Source organism: Bactrocera oleae, chromosome 2, assembly GCF_042242935.1.
Source record: "Bactrocera oleae isolate idBacOlea1 chromosome 2, idBacOlea1, whole genome shotgun sequence".
NCBI lineage: Eukaryota > Metazoa > Arthropoda > Insecta > Diptera > Tephritidae > Bactrocera > Bactrocera oleae.
Window position 1 is genome coordinate 70,868,929 of NC_091536.1, and position 21,052 is coordinate 70,889,980.

The following is a 21,052-nucleotide window of genomic DNA, read 5'->3' on the forward strand; positions in this document are numbered from 1 at the left end:
TATGTACAATCATGTATGTATGTTTAATAGCAAAATCGCAAATCAAATTAATTGCAGTTACGTGCATTACGCTAAATGTTCGTGTGTTTCTAGATGTTTGTACCTGTGTGTGTGCGCTTGTGTGTAAGGCGTGTTCACTTGCGTCGTTTTATTGCCACCAAAAGTGGAGTATTTTAGTGAAACGACATTTTTAAAAGTGCGCACAGCAGCTCACCAGTCAGCATAAATATCCACTAAATTTGCTGTAAACTTCACACCGAAGGCCGTTTAATGTTCGCGCTCGTGTTTTAATGATCTCTAAAATTACTTTACTGCTGCATTGAAATGAAAGAATTAACAATGTCATTTAGTGCTCGTCAAACTGTTGAGCTGTCAATGCAATTAACATTCGCCTTTGGCTCTGCTACTGTAGTCAATAGCGCTGCAGCGTCGGAAGAGCTTCTGCACGATACAAAAACATAAAATCGGTTTGCACAAAGCAACAGCAGGGGCAAAAATCCCGTACGCACATATGTATGTATGTATTGTACATACATACAGTATTGGCCAAATGACTTTTAGCGTGTAGGTATATGTAAAGGTGTATGCTAAACATACTCTACATATTAAAACATTATAAAATTTTAAATTATTCTTACGTAGGCACGTACAAATTTATATATGTATATACATATATACGTAAATATGTGTACGTTACGTACGTTGTTTTATATCTTTCCTAAACACGGTGACAGCACATAACAATAGAAGCTTTCAGCTGATTTATGGTTAATCGTATGGTGTACCAAATATGTGTGTGTGACATGAGGGCAATCCATAATTTAATGCAATTTTTATACTATTGCTACATGTTGCTGGTAATAATAGTTTTGTTCACCTAACGGTTATTTGCATTACCTAAAAATAATCGAGTTAGATATAGGGTTTTATATATATAATATAAATGATCAGGATGAAGTGACGAGTTGAATTCCGAGTGACTCTCTTCGTCCGTCCGTGCAAGCGATAACTTGAGTGAAAATTTAAATATTGTGATGAAACTTGGTACACATATTCCTAGGCAGCCAAGTTAGGTTGGTATTGCAGATGGACCATTGCCTTGCCCACAAAACGCTATTAAACGAAAATCTATAAAGTGGCATAACTAAGTACTAAGTTAAGATACAAAACGGTAATTTGCGATTTTATATCGCATCTTAAAAAGAGAGTAAAAAGTTTTAAATTAAGACAGATTCTTTCCGTTTCTCAAGAGTTAGCTCTAATAAAAATCCTTTGTAGGTATTTAAGTTATGTGTACATTATCCACTGGAAGAAATTTTCACATATTCGTTTCGAATGATTTAACGGACAGACTAAAATATTCGTACCGTTTTTTTCTTTTTTTTTGACAAAATTCGATTTTACTAGTGAAGCAATACACCATTCGAATAGGAAAAAATCGCATGGCTATATCCGCAGAATATTGTAGACGCGGAAACAATTGGAAGCCCAATACCATTTTCATCGAATACCAAAATTTTCAGGCACGATATCTCCAACACTTTTCTTTGATATCAATAGAGTGCCAGTCATCCAAATTACTTGGTAGTATTTTTTTGGTTATTTCGTCCCCATTGTCACTTGAAATCACTGGCTTACTTATACTTGGTGCTTGTCATAAAACATTCTTTTGGAACACCCTAATGTGCATTCATGATATAACAAATATGTGTTACCTCTAGGTAGTATTTGCATTCACATTTCGCATTCAGCGTACGCCGACCATTAAATGAATTAAGTCATTTATAATAAATTTTACTTCACAGGAATCGCTGGACTATTTACGATCTTCTCTAGTTTTATCTTTACGACGACAATAATAAAGTTCCTTGGCAGTGATATGTCTGATTTAAAGTGAGTAAACCAATAATGAACTATACAATGTAAATTAATATTAGTGATTGAATTAATAACTTATCGAATTACATCTCCTCCTATTTCTCCCAGAGATGCACTCTTTTTTATGCTACTGGTTATTGATCTCACAAATTCTGGCACACTCGCGCAATTGGCGCTCTTCGGCACGAATCAGGCCGAAGTGACGAATAACATAGCGCGTGGCTTAGAATTGCTGGGACCGGCCATAACCTTAGATACTATTGTGGAGACGCTTGTAATTGGTGTGGGAACGCTGTCGGGCGTGCAGCGGCTCGAGGTGCTGTGCACATTCGCCGTTATGTCGGTGATAGTGAATTATGTAGTCTTTATGACCTTCTATCCAGCCTGTTTGTCGCTGATACTCGACTTGTCACGCAACGGTATGGACATGTCGTTAGTGCGCGCTAAGGCCAAAGACTCCATACTACTGAAGGCGCTGAACGATGAGGAGCAGAAGACGAATCCGGTAGTGCAACGCGTGAAAATCATAATGACCACCGGTCTGATGGTTGTGCACATCTACAGTCGCATCGTCTTTTCGAACAGTGAATATGAGACGGTGGATAAGAAATTGACGCCGCAATTGAATTTGAATGCGAACAGCAGTCGCACGGAGTCGGGTGAAATTGCGGATATGATCATCAAGTGAGTAACCACTTTTGTTGCTGGTATAATATCAAAACTAGATTGTACATCATTTTCTTTACATTTTTCACTGCTTCCGCCGGTTTTGACGAAGTGGTTTCTTTGACTGTCCGTCATCTTACAATTTCTAAGCATTACATATATTGCAATTTAGTGAGTTACAAATCTACATTCTCTGCCTTATTCTCTCTCTAGATGGCTAACCATGAGCGCTGACCAGATTGTCATACTAATATTGCTCATTGCTTTGGTGGTGAAGTTCATCTTCTTCGAACATCGTCACGAGCTGCGTGATCAACTGCGTCAGTCCACAGTCGCCCTTGCGGCGAAAACTTCCCAAACTCAAGGCTTGAATGAAGTCGATGAGACCACCTCAGTTTCCACAATGCTTGCCACTGTCGACGACTCGAGTCAAACCGAAATTGTCGGCTCACTTCCTGAGCTCATTGTTACGCCTCCCGGCGCCAACGTACGCACCCATCGCACCCCACTATTCACCATCGAAGAGCAAAATTTCGTAAATGCATACACACAAACCGATAGCATAACCGATGTTAGTCAATTGCTGCCACTGATAAAGTGCCAGGTCGAACCACGGCCGTCCCGCTCATTCCAGGAATGCCTACAAATTCTTCAATCCACCGAAGAGGGCTGCACCGCTGCCAATCTCACAGATGAAGAAATCGCTTTAATCGTTAATACCGCCAGTCAACACTGCCCCTTGCACAATATCGAATCCATACTGGATGACCCGGTGCGCGGCGTTAACTTACGTAGAAAAATCATTTTTGAACGTGCCAAAGTACCAACGGAGCGTATGGACTGCTTACCCTATTTGCACTTCGATTATCGCAAAGTGATGAACGTCTGTTGTGAGAATGTCATTGGCTACGTGCCCATACCAGTGGGCTATGCCGGTCCACTGTTGCTGGATGGCAATAGATATTTTGTGCCCATGGCAACCACCGAAGGCGCACTGGTCGCTTCCACCAATCGGGGCTGTAAAGCACTCTCGGTACGCGGTGTCATTTCGCATGTGGAGGACGTGGGCATGACGCGTGCACCCTGCGTGCGCTTCGGCAGCATTTCACGCGCTGTTGAGGCGAAAAATTGGATTTACAATGAAAAGAACTATAAGAAAATCAAGTGTGAATTTGATTCAACATCGCGTTTTGGTCGCTTGAAGGAGTGCCTGATCGCAATCGATGGCCCACAGCTATATATTCGATTTGTGGCGCTGACAGGCGATGCCATGGGTATGAATATGGTGTCCAAAGGTGCTGAGATGGCACTGAGATGCATCAAAAAAGAGTTCCCAGATATGCAAATAATATCGCTAAGTGGCAATTTCTGTTGCGACAAGAAACCGGCAGCAATTAACTGGATAAAGGGTCGCGGTAAATGTGTGGTAACCGAGTGCATAATTCCGGCTCAAACTCTGCGCACCGTACTGAAAACGGACGCCAAAACCTTGGTGGAGTGCAACAAATTGAAGAACATGTCCGGCAGCGCTATGGCGGGCAGTATAGGTGGTAAGTAAAATGTTAAAATACTTTTTTCTAAGAAATTCCCAACATATAAAAATTGAAACGTATATTTTATTTTACTATTTCTGTAAACCATTTTTCTTTAATATTAATTCCGCACTTATTTTGCATTTATGTTCTTACTTATATCTCAGGCAACAACGCACACGCAGCTAACATGGTAACGGCCGTTTTCCTAGCCACCGGTCAAGACCCCGCACAGAATGTGACATCCAGTAATTGCTCCACCGGCATGGAATGTTGGGGCCCAAACAATGACGATTTATACATGACTTGCACAATGCCCTCATTGGAAGTGGGCACCGTTGGCGGCGGCACCGGCCTGCCTGGTCAGGGCGCATGCCTGGACATGTTGGGCGTGCGAGGCGCTAATCACGCGCATCCCGGCGAAAATGCCAAGAAACTGGCACAAATTGTGTGCGCCACAGTGATGGCGGGCGAACTAAGTCTGATGGCGGCGTTGGTCAATAGTGACCTAGTTAAGAGTCACATGCGTCACAATAGGTGAGTACAATGCAAATGCAAACAATATTGTGCGACAACGCATCTGTGTGTGTGTGTGCTTATTTTTGCGTCCATTCACAGGTCTTCCGTGGCTATCGCAGCAAGCAGCAAAGGAAGTGCGCTAAATGTAACGGTTTCGAGTTGCAGTAGCATCAGCTAAAGCCCCGCGCATAAATCCCACTTGTTAACCCAACAGTTGTTATTTAAATCACTTCATTGTGCAAACATCAGTGGTACGCACAATACTCGTTGAAAAGCACAACGGCAGCGCCGACTGTGGCCATCTGAAGAGCGATTGCTAACTGCGATTGTGCAACAAAAACAAAAATAGAATTCTCCACTATCGTTTGAATAATGTATCTACAAAACTATATAGAGGTGTTGAGCGCTGGCTGCTGTAACATTGGAAAGCAAACTCTCTAAAGCATTTACAACCTACCTACATACATACATATATACAAGTACATATATACATATATGTGAGACATATAAAGTAAAAACACATATGCAGTAAAAAACCAAATGATAAATGTTTGCAGGTGATGTTTTACCGCGTGAAGTAGGCAAATTACTACATACATATGTACATACATATATATAATAATATATGTACTTTGTGAAAAGCGTAAGCAGCTCATTTATATCAGTAAGAAAATCTAAACCTAGTAGTTTGTTAAATTTGCAACGACAATTGAATATACATATATGATATATAAAAGTAAAATATATAATTAGATAACACTGAAGTGCAAGATCTGCACCGTTTAGCTCATACAAAGTTCAGAAAGTATCAAACGGCTGAATGCATTTGCATAAAAATAAACAAAAACAGCATGCATAGATTTTTACTAGCTAGACGCATTTAAAAAAATTCAACAAAGCGAACCTATCAACTAAATGCAACTCTGCATTGCTATTTATCCGTGAAATACACGCACATGCGACCCCACACCAGCAACATAAGAGCCATACATCTTGTTGGTCTTTGGAATTTTGAGCTGCATCCGAAAATGTTGAATCGTTGCACAAAACAGGTGTATGGGCCAATCAGTGCAGCTTTAATTCACACACATTAACAAACAAAACATACCCACATACATACATATGACTATTTATTGTAAGCGCATACGCATGTACCCGCCATTTGTATCCGAATACCTGCTCCTCTCAAACGGAATCCTTGCATACGTTTTGCGATCGTTTTTTTTCGTTGCAATTCACCATTATGCGTTGTAATTTATTAGAATGGCGAAAATCGTTTCAAGCTACTTTTATTTTATGTTAACAATACAAGTTTTTTTCCTTATTTTTGGTTTTATTTAATTTAAGCAATCAAACATATACAAAAACAAAATAAATAAATTGTAGAAAGTATTTTAAGTCATATTAATTATTTCTTGTAAGGTTGTAAAATCAAATGATTTAACTTATTAATATACAAATTATGCAAGATGTGTAGGAATATCATGTAAAAAGCGTGTAGCTTCTAATAGCAAATAATTGTCGATAAAATTAAAATGTGTCAATTCGAAAGAAAAAAATATACATAATTTTTATTTTTCTTTTTTTGCTTATCGAGTCGAGGAAATCGCATGCCCTTAATTATAAATTTATAATGTTATTTTGTGCAATAAGTATACCCTCTTTGACACCCAATGTGGTGACAATTTTTAAACTTCAAGTAGTGATGTTATATTAAATGCAGCATTTGTTTAGTGCATGTACATAAATACATATAAATTAGTAGTGTAGACGGCTAGAAGAGTTGACGAAAATAAGAAGAAAATCAATAGGATATAATAGAACACATATTTTTACTATTAAAACAAACAACCAAATGCATTTTTGATTTTTTAAAGTGTTTACGGAATGACTCTTGGTAAGTAAAAAATGTGCTGCTGATTTGTTCCTTTGAAACTGTATGTGTTGCTGTAAATACGAATCACTTAATTTGTGTAAATTCGCAATCCGACAACATTCAACTGATATTTCGAATTTAATGAGAAATTTTCAGTACAAAACTACCGCGGAAGGTGTACATGTATTTAGCTATCCAGTTGGAAACCATATCAGCAAAACTACACTTTAATACTAATTTTTAGTGAGAGTGGAAGAATCGGTTCGCAACGACGCAAAAGAAATGCTCAACTATGAAAAATCAGTAGCAGTATCAGGTTGATGGGTAATGTAAAACCACGTAGAATATCTTCAAAGAAAAATACAATCAATGTAAAGTGCTTCCAATTCCATTTGTTCCTCGCATAAGTGTTCAATAATGAATAAAATTACTAATTTTTATTGTTATATAAGGAACAGAAATCTAAATTTATTTCATTTATTTGCTTCATCCTCCAAATTCTTTTCAATTATTTATTGTTTTCAACTTTGCTTTCATTTATACAACAATTCATTATTAAAAATATATAAACACATTATTGTTGTAGTTTATATGCAGAGCACAAATGTATGGAAAATCGGTAGGCTTAATAATAGAAAATAAATGAAATATTCCACACATTAAGCACATGCAATTAAGAAATGATATGATCTGAGAGTTGTATTTTTTATATGTTTGGTATGTAAAATCATAAATTATATTTATGTATATGAAAAACGTTTTGGAATTACAAATTCTGAAATCGCTTAGAAACAAATTACAAAAATACGGTATTCATTGATAAATTTAATTATAACTCAGCGACATTGCATATTTTGCCGCTAAGTTCGACTCTTTTTCCTACCGCCTACTAACTATCTAGTAAATATTTATAAACTGTTGTGTATAACTTTCAGTTGGATCTAGAAAACATTTCTACTGCGCTGTGTAATTCGTTGTTGTTTTTACGGTACAAAAGAAATCAATGTTTCTCTCTCTTTTAGCCATATTCGTTACTTTATCAGTTTTTTCGCTTCATTTGGGCATATTGAGTTTTTAAAATTCATTAACAGGAGTTATGCAGTCCATGTGTGCATTCAATTTACAATTCTTCAAATACTTTTTATAATTTTTCTTTTCCAAAACATAAATTAAGAGTTTATTATTTTTATTACTTTCCTTTTTTGTTTTTGTTTTGTTTTTGTTTTTTTGTTTTATAAAAACGGTGTATTAGTTCTTTTCCTCATTAACCAATGGCTTTTTGGGACTTGGCTCTGTGCAATCTTCGTGATCTGGTACAGCGATGGCTTCAGCTTCCTTTGCCTCCTCTTCATGATTGGCTGCTGATCCAATTCCATTCTTCGTTTCTGCCGGCGCACGGCATTCTTCCGGATGTGATATTTTTCGGAGTTCAATTCTCTCTAGTAACTCTTTATGCAGTAGCGCCATATCCGCCGGGCGCCCCATCACTAAGAATATTTTGATTTTACCAGTATTGTCCATTGCAGTAAGGCGCAGTGATTTGTTGCTTGGACGTTGAGCTACCATACCAGCCCAAACCTAGAAACATTAACGATATTTTATAATAATTTTTGTTGAAACCTTAATTCCAATTTATACTCACTTTTGTATTAAGCAAAAGGCGCAGATTGCCCGATGTTCGAAACACAACACGAGAGCATTCTTGTTCATTTTTCGAGTCATTCAAACGAAGACTGCCACGCCCACGCTCTTCCCAGTTGCTGTTGACGAAGGCAAATAACTTACAATTTACCTAAATATTTAATAAAATTATATTATATTCAAATGGTGTAGAAATATGTGTTAATTTAAAATTTTTGAAACACTTACATCGACAATGTTTATTTCATTCTCTTCGCCTGTGAATGTTTCTACCTCCTCGTATTTGCGCTTCTGTGCACGACTTTCTTCGTATTCACGCGCTACATCGGTTAGTGTTTTTGTTTCATTCTCTTTTGGCGTGGCACCTTTGTCAGACTCTCCTGCCTTGGCTGCATTTTGTATAACACTTGAAAACAGCAATTCTCCAGAAGTAGAACAGCTCGCCTCGGCATTGTCTGCTCTCTGTACACCATCAGGATTAATATTTTCCTTTAAAGAAAAAATATTGAAATAAATTATAATCAATATAGATATGTAACTCAAGATTACTTACGCCAACAACACGTTCATGCACATTTTGTCCAAAAACAAATCCCGATTTTTCCACCAGCGGCATAGAGCTTTTGGCCGCGGCAAATAGATTTGCCCGTTCGAGCCCATTTTTGCGAAGCAAGCTCAAGGGATCTGACCGCTTAACAAACAGAAAATGCCCAATTCAATTAGTCTCAAATGTTAACATTCTGAACACATTATACTTACTTCATCCGGTTCATCATCGTCTGCCGATTTTTTTTCCTCCGTCGCCTTCTCACTAGCTGGTTCGCCTCCAACAGCTCCTTCTGCAGCATTCGAATCATTTTCTGTGCTCTCCTCCTCATCTTCGTCTTTCTGTTCACGCATAAAAGGATTATGATTGGTTGTGCTGCTTACAGAGTCCTCTTCGTCATCACCATTATTACTAGTAGCTGTTGAATTGGAAATCGAATTTGCATTGACATTAGCAAGCGAATTGTTGTTGCTGTTGCCCAGCGCTGCTGCACCCAAAACTGAAGGACCAAGTACTGACGGTCGCAATACTCCCGAGCGTATAACCGGATTTACACCACCTCCAGTTAACCTCGATGACTGTAAGATTGAATCGCTACCAAGACTGTTTGATTCGTTGGAGGTATCTAAAAGATTACAAGCAAAACGTGTAATTGCCGGCTTATACTTCCAGAATTTTTCTATCATTTTTTAATTGATATTCTAAAATACATGACTCTTTACAACACAAGTTCGCACACATATATTTCTATAATTCACTTTCTATTCGTTGATTATACATACCATTATTTTCAGACATTTTAAATTTATATTTTTTTAGCTAATAGAATTTGTTAAAAATAATGAAATGAATGAAAGTCTTTTCGAGTTTTTGCAAATTAAACTGCTGAATTGTCAAACTTCGTCGAGAAGGAAGCCAGAAAAAGCGTATGCAGAATGTCAAGCTAAAGCAAACTAGAAAAAGCCGTGCTGTAATATTGCCATATCACAATAAAGTTTAACGAAGATATCAGCTGTCCAATTGGACAATACGTCCAATATTCTGATTGCTGAACCAGAGCAGAGAATGTTTATGAATAATTAAAAATAAGTTTAAAAAAATAAGAGAAAATTTTTGTAGAGCAGTAAATTTCCTACAAGTCTATGAACTTTGTAACTTAAAAAAAAATAAATTTCAACAGAAAAAACAAAATTGTCATAAAATAGTTAAACTTTAACCGTTAATATCTTTCGTTTAGGTTTACGAAAAAATCGTAATAGAATATTTTTGAAGATCAATCAATTTTCTACAATATTCATTAAACGAAATTCTTTTTCAAGTAGTTGGAGCGAGATGTGAAGAATAAAATTGAAAACTGTAAGGTGGAGGATCTTCCCGTTACAATTAAGAACTCATACTTGGAGAGACTTTCTTAGAGGCGTCTATCAACCTATTATTCAGAGTACTAAGGGAAAAACCATTTTGATTTTTGGACCCACCCTAATGTACATAGGTACATAAAGAAACATTTTTTGACAACTTCGATCTTCCGTTAAAATTGATCTCAAAATTGACACGGTTATCGTTTAATCGACGATTAGTTATAAACAGTTGGCTGTCAGTCAGAGACATCAGTTATATTTAAATTACTTTATATAATTAAACAATAACAAAAGTAATAATTACAATAACAACTTCATTTGTAAAACCACGACTATCATGTCCAACGAAAATCAAAAGCAGCTGTAAAACAACACACATACTACTTCCAGAAAAGCTTGTGTTTTAACTATGGACTCTCGGATATTAGAAGCAATAAACCTATTACTTAATCATAATTACATTACATTTAACCTTTTCTATTTTTCAGTTTATTGTGAAGCTTGATTTAAACGACTCTAAATTAGTTGAACAAATAAAACAACACAAGATAATACGTTAACTTCGATTGCGCCGAAGCTAGAATATACTTAGTATGGCAGCTACATAAGTATGTACATATGTACATATGCATATGGTATAGTAGTCCGATCTGAACAAATTGTTCGAAGATTACATCGTTCCCTAATCCATGTCAAATTCCATCAGACATCTTAACAAACAAAGGAGTTTATATTAAGGAACTTGATTTGGATCGTTAATCCTATCTGAAAAAGTCGAAGATTGTTGCGTTTCACAGTAATTCAGTGTCAAAAATTCATTTCGGTGTTAGAAACTTCCTGGCAAACTTAATATATCCTGTTTAGAGTATAAATATCGAATAACATATTATTATTACGACAAAACGAAGAGATAGGGAGCTCTTAATGAATGTCACCTAGTCTAATTATCAATACAAAAAAGACTAACTATTAGAATACTACTGGATAGTCTAGTATTATGACATATAGAATACTAGCTTTTACCCGCGGCTTCGCTCGCATCGAATCCATATTTGTGTTATTTCTCTGATTTACGTTTTTTATACATTTATGTTTTCTTTCATTTTTAATTTTTTCGACAAACAATCATTTCTGCCAAACTTTTTTTTTCAATTTCAAAATTTTCAAATTTATTTTCCAAACATATATAATCTTCCAAAATAATTTTTTTAATAATCCTTAAAAAGTTATAAATTTTGTAATAAAAATGTGTTCATTCTGACACCTCTAAGAGTATATGTACAAAATTTCATGATAATCTGTTAAGTAGTTTTTGCGTGAAAGCTTAACAAACAAACGGACTTTCGCATTTCTAATATTAGTGTAGATAAACATGTGAGACTACCAAATCGAATATTTTTCGAAGACTATATGAATTAAACCGTAAATTAATTTTCTTTTTAAGTGTGATGTTTGGATATAAAGAAACTAGTTGTAAATTGAATTGGTTTGCTGTAAAATAAATTATAAATTTTATTTCTAAAAATGTACTGACATTAATTGTTTATAATTTCAATATTAATATTTTTGTTACCTACATACTATGTATGCGTTTCAACTTAAGCTAAACTTAGCTATAGATGAAAGTATTAATTATTATTAATCCTGAAACAACTAATTGCATACATATGTATGTATGTACATGCTTACTTAGGCATATATTGTACATATGTACATACTTATAGGAAATAATAAATTTGTCTTTCTGTGTATTACATTCTTAAATGTACTCGTATATTACTGTCCACGATGCAGTACATTATTTAAACAAATGTTATTTAGTGATTTCTATGAAATCTTATTAAAATTCATTATAACTATCATTTGTGGAATTGAAAACAATTTGTGACATGGAAAAATGAGAAATCTTACTAATTCTAAATCAATATCACAGCTTAACAATTACTTTCAATTAAGTTCACTTTTATAAAATACACATGTACAAATGTAAATATAATACCCATACATTCATTAATATGTTTGATGATACTAAATATTTAGCACTGCGATTGAACTGATTTCGTAAAAAATACTTAAAATACCACATATTACTTATACGTGCAAACTAATACTACTAAATTAATTGCCGCCTGCCATGAATTGAAAGTAAAATGCTCAACTTGACACATAACATTGCACCAATATTCATCGATGCTTATAATGATCATAATATTTACAACGGAAAAGTGACTAGTTATAGGAAAGTCCCGCATAAAATTTGTCAATAAATAAAAATTGTCAGATTAAGCAACGTTTTGTATCCCCGACTTCCTCCCATCCACTTTTCCTCCTCCGCACTTTTACAACAGTTCTACTTTGTTTTCGTCACGACACTCACACGATCCCAGCGAGGAAGGCAATCTGGGTTCGGTTGTGTGACTTGTTGTTGCAGCCGCGCTCACCGCATTTCATTTCGCAGCGTCTTAAACAGTTAACATTCAAATAAATATATACATGGAACATACATAGGTATGTATGTATGTACATATGTGTATCATAGAGTAGAGTTGCGGTAAAAACTTGCGTTGAATTAAATTAAATGAAATTAATGGCAATTAGCTACGAACTACAATAAGTGAAGACCTCGCACTGTAGCGCGAAATGCCTGACGATGACAATTCCTTTGTACAGTTTGTTGAAATTAAAATTAAGTCCACGAATCAGTAAACGAATGAGTTTTTCCAAATCACCAACGGCGGCCTGTAGTCTCACTACTTGGCAGATAGAAGTCATCATCGTCGTTGAGAAGCAACTCGCGCATCGCATAGCGTCGCCTGATTTGGAAAAACAAATAAAGAATAAATTATACAAAACGAATTACAAGCAAAAATTAAAGATAATTTATAACAGAGCGAAAGGCATCGAATCAATTAAATAGGAATTTAATTGTATATTTATGAAACATACTCGTTCGTACAACTATTATTTGATAGGTATGGGTAAGTGCGACTTTAAGGCATTATACTTACTCAAGGTATGAGCGCCAGACGACAAGCGCCACGTATAGAGATATCGAAAATAGCGCCGCGAACACCAGCACCATCGTGAGTATCATGTGATTGTGCTTAGCGTCGCTTTTATTATCATCATCATCATCATCGTCAAGGTCATTATCAGCAACAGCACCACTATCGGTGCCATTGGAATTTGCGACTTGAACTTTAAGATTGGCACCAGCATCCTCCGCATTCACTTCTATATTTTCCGAAACGAAATTATCCGTGTCCATTTTGATAGCTGGCCCCCTGTAAATACGCAAAAATCGTCAAGGCTTGCGTTGTTTTGATATAAGTAGGTATTCTCATTCTACCTGAAACGCTCCTCTAACTCTGCAGTCTCTTTGTTAAGATCGCGCACCTCCAACACCTCTACATCGTACTTAAGCCTTTGATCCTCACTCAGATCGGTTACTATACGAATTGAGTCCTCATCATAATGCTTGAAACTCGCTGTTTCGGGCTTGGGCTGCAATGACAAATATAAGTAATAGATATTTATGCATTTAAATTTAAAAACAAATGTTTTTAATTCATCGCGTTAACTCCGTTCGCTTCTTTCGAATTATATAAAGTCGTTTGTAAATCAAGGGAGATAGTAGAAACGCGATCAATAGATTAAAGTGACTATATGCGAGTAAATGTTTGCATTACATAGACTCCAAAATATTCAATTGATTTTGCGTAAATTTTCAGCACAGTTTTGGGGAAATCCATGACATAAATATTTCTGTTAAGTTTATATCCGCTGAAGGCACCAGTACTGAATTTTCACCAAAAATTATATTAATGGTCCGAAAAACATCGTCTGTTTGTCGAGTTTCGGAAGAAATTTTTTTATTTGAACGATGATAAAAGCCTTGAACTGTTATTTATTATTATTTATCTATGAATTATATTAACAAAAAATAAACTAAAACAAAATGATTCATTTTAAAAACTCATTTATTATCCGGAAACTGAAATTAATCTTAAATTGAACGGTTTATTAATAATTCAAGTTAAAAGGTAATTTGTAAAATATTCCACAGAAAATTAATTCCAATAACTAAAAGGAAACCGCCAATCCAATCAGAGATTTATTACGCAAATTTGAAATATATGTGTTTTATTTTTGGATCTGTCAAATAGTGAACAAAATCGTACGAATAAGGAAGCATTCACAACCCGATGTTCATTTAAAGTTTTTACTGATTTTATCGATATGACAAGTGGTAGTCTGCTTCGAACAAAGAGCAATTAATGAGCAAGACGAAAATAAATTAAGCAGAAAGTCGTTTAAAAATAGTGTGAACATCGTTTAATGGAGCGAAGGTTTCGGCTTAAAAAAGAAATTACGAATATCGCATATGTTTACATTTAATAACGGGGCAGTACGACTTTCTTGAAATAAGCGTGATAATTTCAGAGTGTCTCGCTGCAAAATGCACGCACTTTTAAAGTATTTACAGCAATGTCGGCCAACCACAAAAAAATATGATATTTTCCACAGGTTAATTCAATTATTTATATATGGTACATATTGTACATACATACATACAATAAGTATGCACACTAATATATACCTACATATGTGTTTGGAAGAATTTAGGCTTTCGAAAAATTAAGTAGAAAGTTTGTGAGTCATGAGATGTTGACATTTCAGGCTTAAAACTGTGTTTATATATAATAATATATTTATGTATGTTGGCAGAATACAGGAGGGGAGAAATAATCTACACATTTATCGTGTACATATATTCACTTACATAAGTATGTATGTATGTATGTGTGTGTATCTCCACATTTTACTTGTACTCTACCGCTGCATTGGATGCAATTATTGTATTTTAGAATGTTTCAAATTGCAATAAAATTGTTTTCAAATGAATTATGTATTAAGGCAGCGTTGGGAAACTTGCAAGGCTAAAACTAAACCGGATTAACGCAGAATTCTAGTATTATTCAGTTGCGATTACGTTCATTCTGAAACAAATGCGAGTTACACATTTGCTGTTTGTTTTTCTCTTTAATCTAAAAAGTGTTTATATCAATATACCATACATACATATACACACATATATACACTTGTATAAAATGCAATTGTTTACAAAAACGAACGTGACTATCTAATAGGTGATTTATTGTCATAGTACTCGAAATGTCAAAAATCGCCGAATACACAATTCCTGTACTCAGCTAGACGTGTCATCGCAATCCTATTAGCGATCAAACTCACCCTCATTTACATATAAATTACATAATTTTGGATTACTTTCAACTACTGTGTCAACCGCGACAAGTTTATGCATATATTTAGGTATGTATTAAGTATATATTATTGTACATACAGTATGTTTGCTAAATCAATTCATGGTAGATTCTACGAAGCTTAATTTAATTTACGCGTGATTCATTCGAAAGAGCCGCATAGAATTCGTTTCGTCATCAGCCGAATTCCCCTGCCAACAGGTATAACATACATAGTATGTTGCATAGAGGTGTGTGAATGAATTAGTATTTGTAAACGGGAATCACGTTGGAATTCGCACTTTTTGTGGTTGGCGCACGAATAAAGATGAGAGACATCAAAATATAATCATATGTACACATTACAAATTGCAATGCAGATAATCTGACAGATCAAGTTTTGTTCAATACTTATTATTAATCTTACTAACGGTTGCCGCTTCAACGGTATACAGATGGCCAAAACGGCATGGGAAGTTAAAGAGTGTTATCAAGCAAATGTTAATTTTGATTTTGTACCTGAAGTGTTCTGTTCCTTTTTTATTAAATGTACATCCCTCCTAGTTTATAAAATCGACAGTAGCAAATTTTTACATTACCAAAAGTTGTAGTGTTACACTAATAATATATATTATGCATTTAACTATTAGTGTTTTTTATAACTGTAAGTTTTAAAGACTTCTTACCTCCAAACCTCGTTTTATAGGTAATTTATTTAGATCGCTCAGTTCCGATCGGCGGGAAGTTTCGTCAATGGGACTCAGATTAGCTGTAACGGATGAAGAAAAATATTACTCAAAGGAAGTTGATGAAGTATAATGCAGTAAAATATGTCCTACAAGTGTGCATATATGTACATAGATACATTCAAACTACCCTGTAGCATGATCAAATAATTACAAATTTCTTTAGTCCACTAGTGAATCAAATGTCTATTCTCGAATCCATCAGCTGGTATTTCTATAAGGCGTTCGTAGCAAAGACACATCAAACGTCAGAATTAAGTCAGATACATAACAATCTTCCACTACTTCAAAATATACTTAAAAATCTAGGTCAATTATGGAGTAATTCCAAAATCGTAAAAACAATACAACTTTGTTTACATCTGTACTATATACATATATACATATTTCGGAAAATATAGTGGATAGACTCTTTCCGAATTTTTAGTTGTTAGTTGGTTTGACTAGGACATCTAGTGCTTATTTGATGTTTCACTGTAAATTGCATATATTTGTATATTTGTAGGTGCGTTCTCTCTGAATTAATCATTTGAAATATTTTACTAATGTATGCATGTAGATACATAGTAAATACATATGTACATATGTGGTATGTATGTAGTCGCTTTGACGCGCAGCATTTTTTAGCATGTTTTAATTTTACAACTCCCAGTTAATTTATGATAATCAAACAAAGTTTGTGTACAAACGCGTGTTTATCGTTTATCTCGCAAATCCACATATATACTTAATCATGTGTGCACTTACATGGGCATGATTTTTTGTTTTTCATTGAAATTTTTCCAAGAAGTTCTATGCAAATTTTTTGTTGTGTGAAGTAATAAACATGGGCATATTTACCTTTGGCGATGTGGTATAAATACAATATAAACAAGCCAGCGGTATAATTATATACGCATAAAAGTGCATCACAAGCTCATGCGTATCTGCTTTAATTATATATAGCTATGTGGAGTAGCTAGCAAGTCGTTTAAAGGCACTGATATTTACGGTACTGCATATTATCACAAACATTTGTCGTAGCTGTCAAATGACCTTGATCTTTCTTATCGACGAACTATGAGCATTCGAAATTGCAATGTTTATTAATTTTACTATTATGTATAATTGTATGTATTTGTATATAATTTACATACACAGAAATGCCAAACATGTTTTCTCAACTTCTTTCAAGTTCAAAATCGAGTTTGCACGAACTGTTTATTTGTCGCCCTACATTAAAATATTTTTTTGATCGCTATCAATTGGCATATTGTCCCATATTTGGTATAAATAGTGGCGAAGCCAGCCAAACAAAAACAACAAACCATTGACCACTGCACATGTATTAATATGCTTTGCACGCTCGAATATTTGATGTGAAATAAGTCAAAATGGAACAGTTTTGGTGTTTTAAATAAGCAAGTTACGAATTATGTGTTGAGATCAACAAATTATTTTTTAGTTTTCAGAGCCTTAAAATGATGTATGGTCTTTCATCACTTTCAACGTCAAACAAATATTTTTTTTAAGAATAACATAAATTAAAATTTCATTAATCTATAATTGAAAATGTGTTTCATTAATTGCAAAACCTTTACATGAACTCAATTTAGTCTAAATGAGTTACGTTGTTAAGAAGACTTTATGAAAAATTATTGTGAAAATAATACAAAGTAAATTATGTTTAAACCCACACCTAATTTGTCAATTAAGTGAGTTTCAGTAATTTAAACTTTAAATGTTCTCAATTTACCTATTAAGTAATATATTTTGCAACAAATTATTTAGGGGCTCCCATACAATCCAGTTCAGTCTATTCGATAAGGATAGATTGTAGCCTGTTTATTCAAAATTTCGTATCATTGCGAGAATAATACTTTCAAATGCTCATTTTATTTTTTTATTTAAATATACATATATTATATAATAGTATAAGAGTATATACTCAAAATAAGAAAATACATGAAAAATATGTGTGTACTTATATATAGAGACAGCATAACCTAACTATGTATTTTACATTTTTAAAGTTTCGACTAATGACATTTTAGAGTTTATATTCGCATTTTCGCGGTAAATGCGTTTGCAAATGTCAATCAAATTCAATAAATCGCAAGTCGGCGCATTGGAGCCCACTTGATTTTGTATTGGATAGTCCTACTCGAGCGCAGTCGTAAATATCATTTCGTATGCATAAGAGCAACAAAGTATTTAGGGTATGTTTATTCGCATACGATATAAGTCTTTGTGTTGATTATTGTCTTCGAAGCTTTTATTTTCATTTAATCCAACAATTGATACACACACATATAGATGTGTATGCATGTATGTGTTTAATGGATAGGCGAGCCAACAATATAAAATTGGCCACTATTTTTGCATTCTTTATCAACTTCTTGCAATAAACTGAATAATTGTTAACGAAAAGATTGCCCAATGAAAAAAATACATGACAAATTTGTGAATTTTGTCGTCACGGTCGGGCCAAGTAGCTTAGCTACATGTGTTAAGTAAAACGCTTACCTGTAGGACCATTTAATTGAGTTATTCCGGACTAGTAGACTAGTACGAGATATAGCTTAGCAAAAATGTATAAATTTGTGTGGTAAATTAAGAATTTGGAGTATGAATAATATTATTTATTTGAAAACATATGCTTAATATTACATTTTTGTTTTTATACATTTTTCTTGTTGTTAATTTAGACACATATTCCGAGCATTTCAATATGAAACTATGTATTAAATTATATAATGACAGACACACTTTAATTTAACAATTAAGTGAATTTCAAATTATTAATACATAACTAATTTAATACACCCTTAAAATCAACAATTAACTAATTTCTCAATTAGTAATTGACAACAAATTAATGTAAAAGCTTTCGACTTGTTAAGTATACTAACGAGACCGCTTTGCATACTTCATGCCTAAAATTCCTACAGGAAATCTCTTACTAGTGTTTGTTTGTTGGTATGTATGTCTGTATGTATTTAAAACACCTGTTTCGCGCGCTTTGCTGCCGCCATTAACACTGTTGTCACTGATAGCTCATTGTGGGCAAAGAAAAAAGGCAAATGAAAGTAATAATTGTATTCGGTTGTTTGTTATTGCTGGCGCGAATTTAATGTCAATGAAAGCTTTGTATTTTTTATAAACATATTTGTAAACAAGCTCTTGTTTTGCATACATATATACATGTACACACGTACTTATGCAGTTATCAGAATTCAAATGAATCACCTATTATTAATAAACTTATGATAAAATCTTTAAAACGTGTCTTATCAACATAAGTAATTTGATATACAAAGGTATTTATCTAATCATAAAACTTGCGACTAAATACATATAAAGAAATGGTTTGCTGTATTGGACATTGTCTATGAGTATTTGTTTTTTATTTAATATAGAGTTATATAATCTGCAGGTCTTAAGTTTTAAAGGTCTCATAACCTTGAAATAACTCACACTTTTAATTATTAGAAATAAATTTCAATGATAGATAATGCTGATATCTGTTTAGCAACAAATTTTGAAATAAAATGTGACAGGCTTCCGAATTAGTCCAATAGAAAATGTATGACAATAAAATTGGTTGACATCTCCTTTGTATTTTAAAAATTTTGAAAGGTGCCTAATAACTGCCATTGATAAAATGTCCAAAGCACATGAAAAGTGTATAATCTTGGTTTTATTTAGACGAACAACACCATGGCTAATTTGATATTTTATTAAGCCGAATTTCTTATATAAAAATTTGCAATGTTGAAAAATAATTAAAATTACATTGTTATTCATTGTATGTATTGGGAATATTTTAAAAAATTAAAAAGAAGCAAAATTTTACGATTTTTTGCGAAACCAGCATATATTATATACATATGTAGGTAAACAGATACTGAATATTCAATGTTCTCTTAAAAACACCTTCAAAATAACGTAAAAAGCAAGCAATATTAATTTACTTTTTAAAATACATACATATGTAGGTATGTATGTATATATGGAAATATAAAATGAATTTTTTATGGTTTATTCAAGAAGCCTCTTGCAAGACTGGCTGTGCCACTTCAACTTATTCCCAAAGGTAAAAAAGTAAATAAAATTCCGTAGAAAAAGAACAAAAACAACTGAATGCAGTAGAATTAAGAATTCTTACGAATACTTTGCAATTCAAATTTGGTCGAAGACGTCAAAAGATATCACGAAGCATTCACAAGCACTTGTACAAATATCGAAAAATTGTCGTTTTGCGCAAAAGTGCTAATGCTGATAATGAAAGACTCTTAAGACATGCTATATACATATACCTGTAAGTATGTATTGCTTTTGAGTTGTTCTTCAGTGATCTTACCATAGTCTAGGATGGCTGCAAATGTCAATACGAGAAGGGACAACTTCGGCAACCGGCTCACGTACATTTTTGCTGTTACTATTGTTGTTGTAATTGTTGATTGGTAAAAGTGTTATTTTCTCTCTTTTGAAGTGTTATGTTTTATACGCTTGAAATTGATCAAAATATGTTGGCGTATGTATGTATGTATGTATGAGCACTTGGTTCGTTTAATGCATTGGCCAATAACTTCTCCGTTATCAGTCACACACACTTATCGAAGTGGTTAATACAAAACACACTTATCAAATATGTATCGCAATTTTCTCAGTTCTAAATGCCAACGTTATAAATGACGCAAATTTCGTAAAAACCACTATAAAATCAATTACAAAATTAAATAATTAAAAATTAGTGACTCTCAGACAGAATTTCCACATCAAGAAATTTGATTTCCGAACTCGTCGACGATCATTACCAAAATGCACTAACGACGTATAAAGCGGGAAATAAATTGGAAAACTTGACAGAAAAGCGCCCACTTTAACTTGATCTTGACTTCGCGAATGTTGCTGAAAGACTGTCTAAAATTGGTTGATTGCGACAGCAGCGAATCGATGAAGCAGCGAGAATTTCAATGCTCGGAGTTGGTGGATGGTGACGCATGTCGTGGTGAGCCCGAGTGGCAGTGCTAAGAGAGT

The 21,052-nt window shown here is 34.1% G+C and overlaps 3 protein-coding genes across 4 annotated transcripts in view; 1 reads left to right on the plus strand and 2 right to left on the minus strand.

Annotated features, from left to right (window-relative positions):
• Window positions 1-6,451, plus strand: part of Hmgcr (HMG coenzyme A reductase) — a 47,731-nt gene extending 41,280 nt beyond the window's left edge. For both annotated transcript variants that reach the window (XM_070105602.1, XM_036368121.2), the window contains exons 4-8: window positions 1,806-1,893; window positions 1,987-2,562; window positions 2,758-4,094; window positions 4,244-4,613; window positions 4,695-6,451. In XM_070105602.1, the coding sequence (XP_069961703.1) occupies window positions 1,806-1,893; window positions 1,987-2,562; window positions 2,758-4,094; window positions 4,244-4,613; window positions 4,695-4,773 (2,450 nt within the window). In that variant the 3' untranslated portion in view covers window positions 4,774-6,451. The remainder of the gene's footprint in view (window positions 1-1,805; window positions 1,894-1,986; window positions 2,563-2,757; window positions 4,095-4,243; window positions 4,614-4,694) is intronic.
• Window positions 6,452-6,905: 454 nt separating this feature from the next.
• RanBP3 (ran-binding protein 3) lies at window positions 6,906-9,594 on the minus strand. Its single transcript, XM_014243999.3, has 6 exons — window positions 9,442-9,594; window positions 8,872-9,284; window positions 8,666-8,803; window positions 8,341-8,601; window positions 8,114-8,263; window positions 6,906-8,049 (listed from the first exon to the last, which is right to left on the minus strand). Exons 1-6 carry the CDS (start codon window positions 9,455-9,457, stop codon window positions 7,720-7,722), a joined length of 1,308 nt encoding a protein of 435 aa, XP_014099474.1. The 5' UTR covers window positions 9,458-9,594; the 3' UTR covers window positions 6,906-7,719.
• A 1,904-nt stretch (window positions 9,595-11,498) lies between these two features.
• LOC106624298 (uncharacterized) lies at window positions 11,499-20,940 on the minus strand. Its single transcript, XM_036368226.2, has 6 exons — window positions 20,830-20,940; window positions 20,373-20,727; window positions 15,971-16,053; window positions 13,370-13,524; window positions 13,029-13,304; window positions 11,499-12,833 (listed from the first exon to the last, which is right to left on the minus strand). Exons 2-6 carry the CDS (start codon window positions 20,437-20,439, stop codon window positions 12,746-12,748), a joined length of 669 nt encoding a protein of 222 aa, XP_036224119.2. The 5' UTR covers window positions 20,440-20,727; window positions 20,830-20,940; the 3' UTR covers window positions 11,499-12,745.
• Window positions 20,941-21,052: the final 112 nt, after the last annotated feature.

Bases quoted from the DNA above. Each gene is read 5' to 3' on its own strand.
- RanBP3 (XM_014243999.3), bottom strand. The intron at 8,804-8,871 runs GTAAGTATAATG...CTGTTTGTTAAG, and splicing joins ACGATGATGAACCGGATGAA to CGGTCAGATCCCTTGAGCTT. The intron at 8,264-8,340 runs GTAAGTGTTTCA...TTAAATATTTAG, and splicing joins ATGAAATAAACATTGTCGAT to GTAAATTGTAAGTTATTTGC.
- LOC106624298 (XM_036368226.2), bottom strand. From the start codon at position 20,439: ATGTACGTGAGCCGGTTGCCGAAGTTGTCCCTTCTCGTATTGACATTT. The intron at 13,305-13,369 runs GTAGAATGAGAA...GCGTATTTACAG, and splicing joins GAGTTAGAGGAGCGTTTCAG to GGGGCCAGCTATCAAAATGG. The intron at 12,834-13,028 runs GTAAGTATAATG...TTTCCAAATCAG, and splicing joins GTCTGGCGCTCATACCTTGA to GCGACGCTATGCGATGCGCG.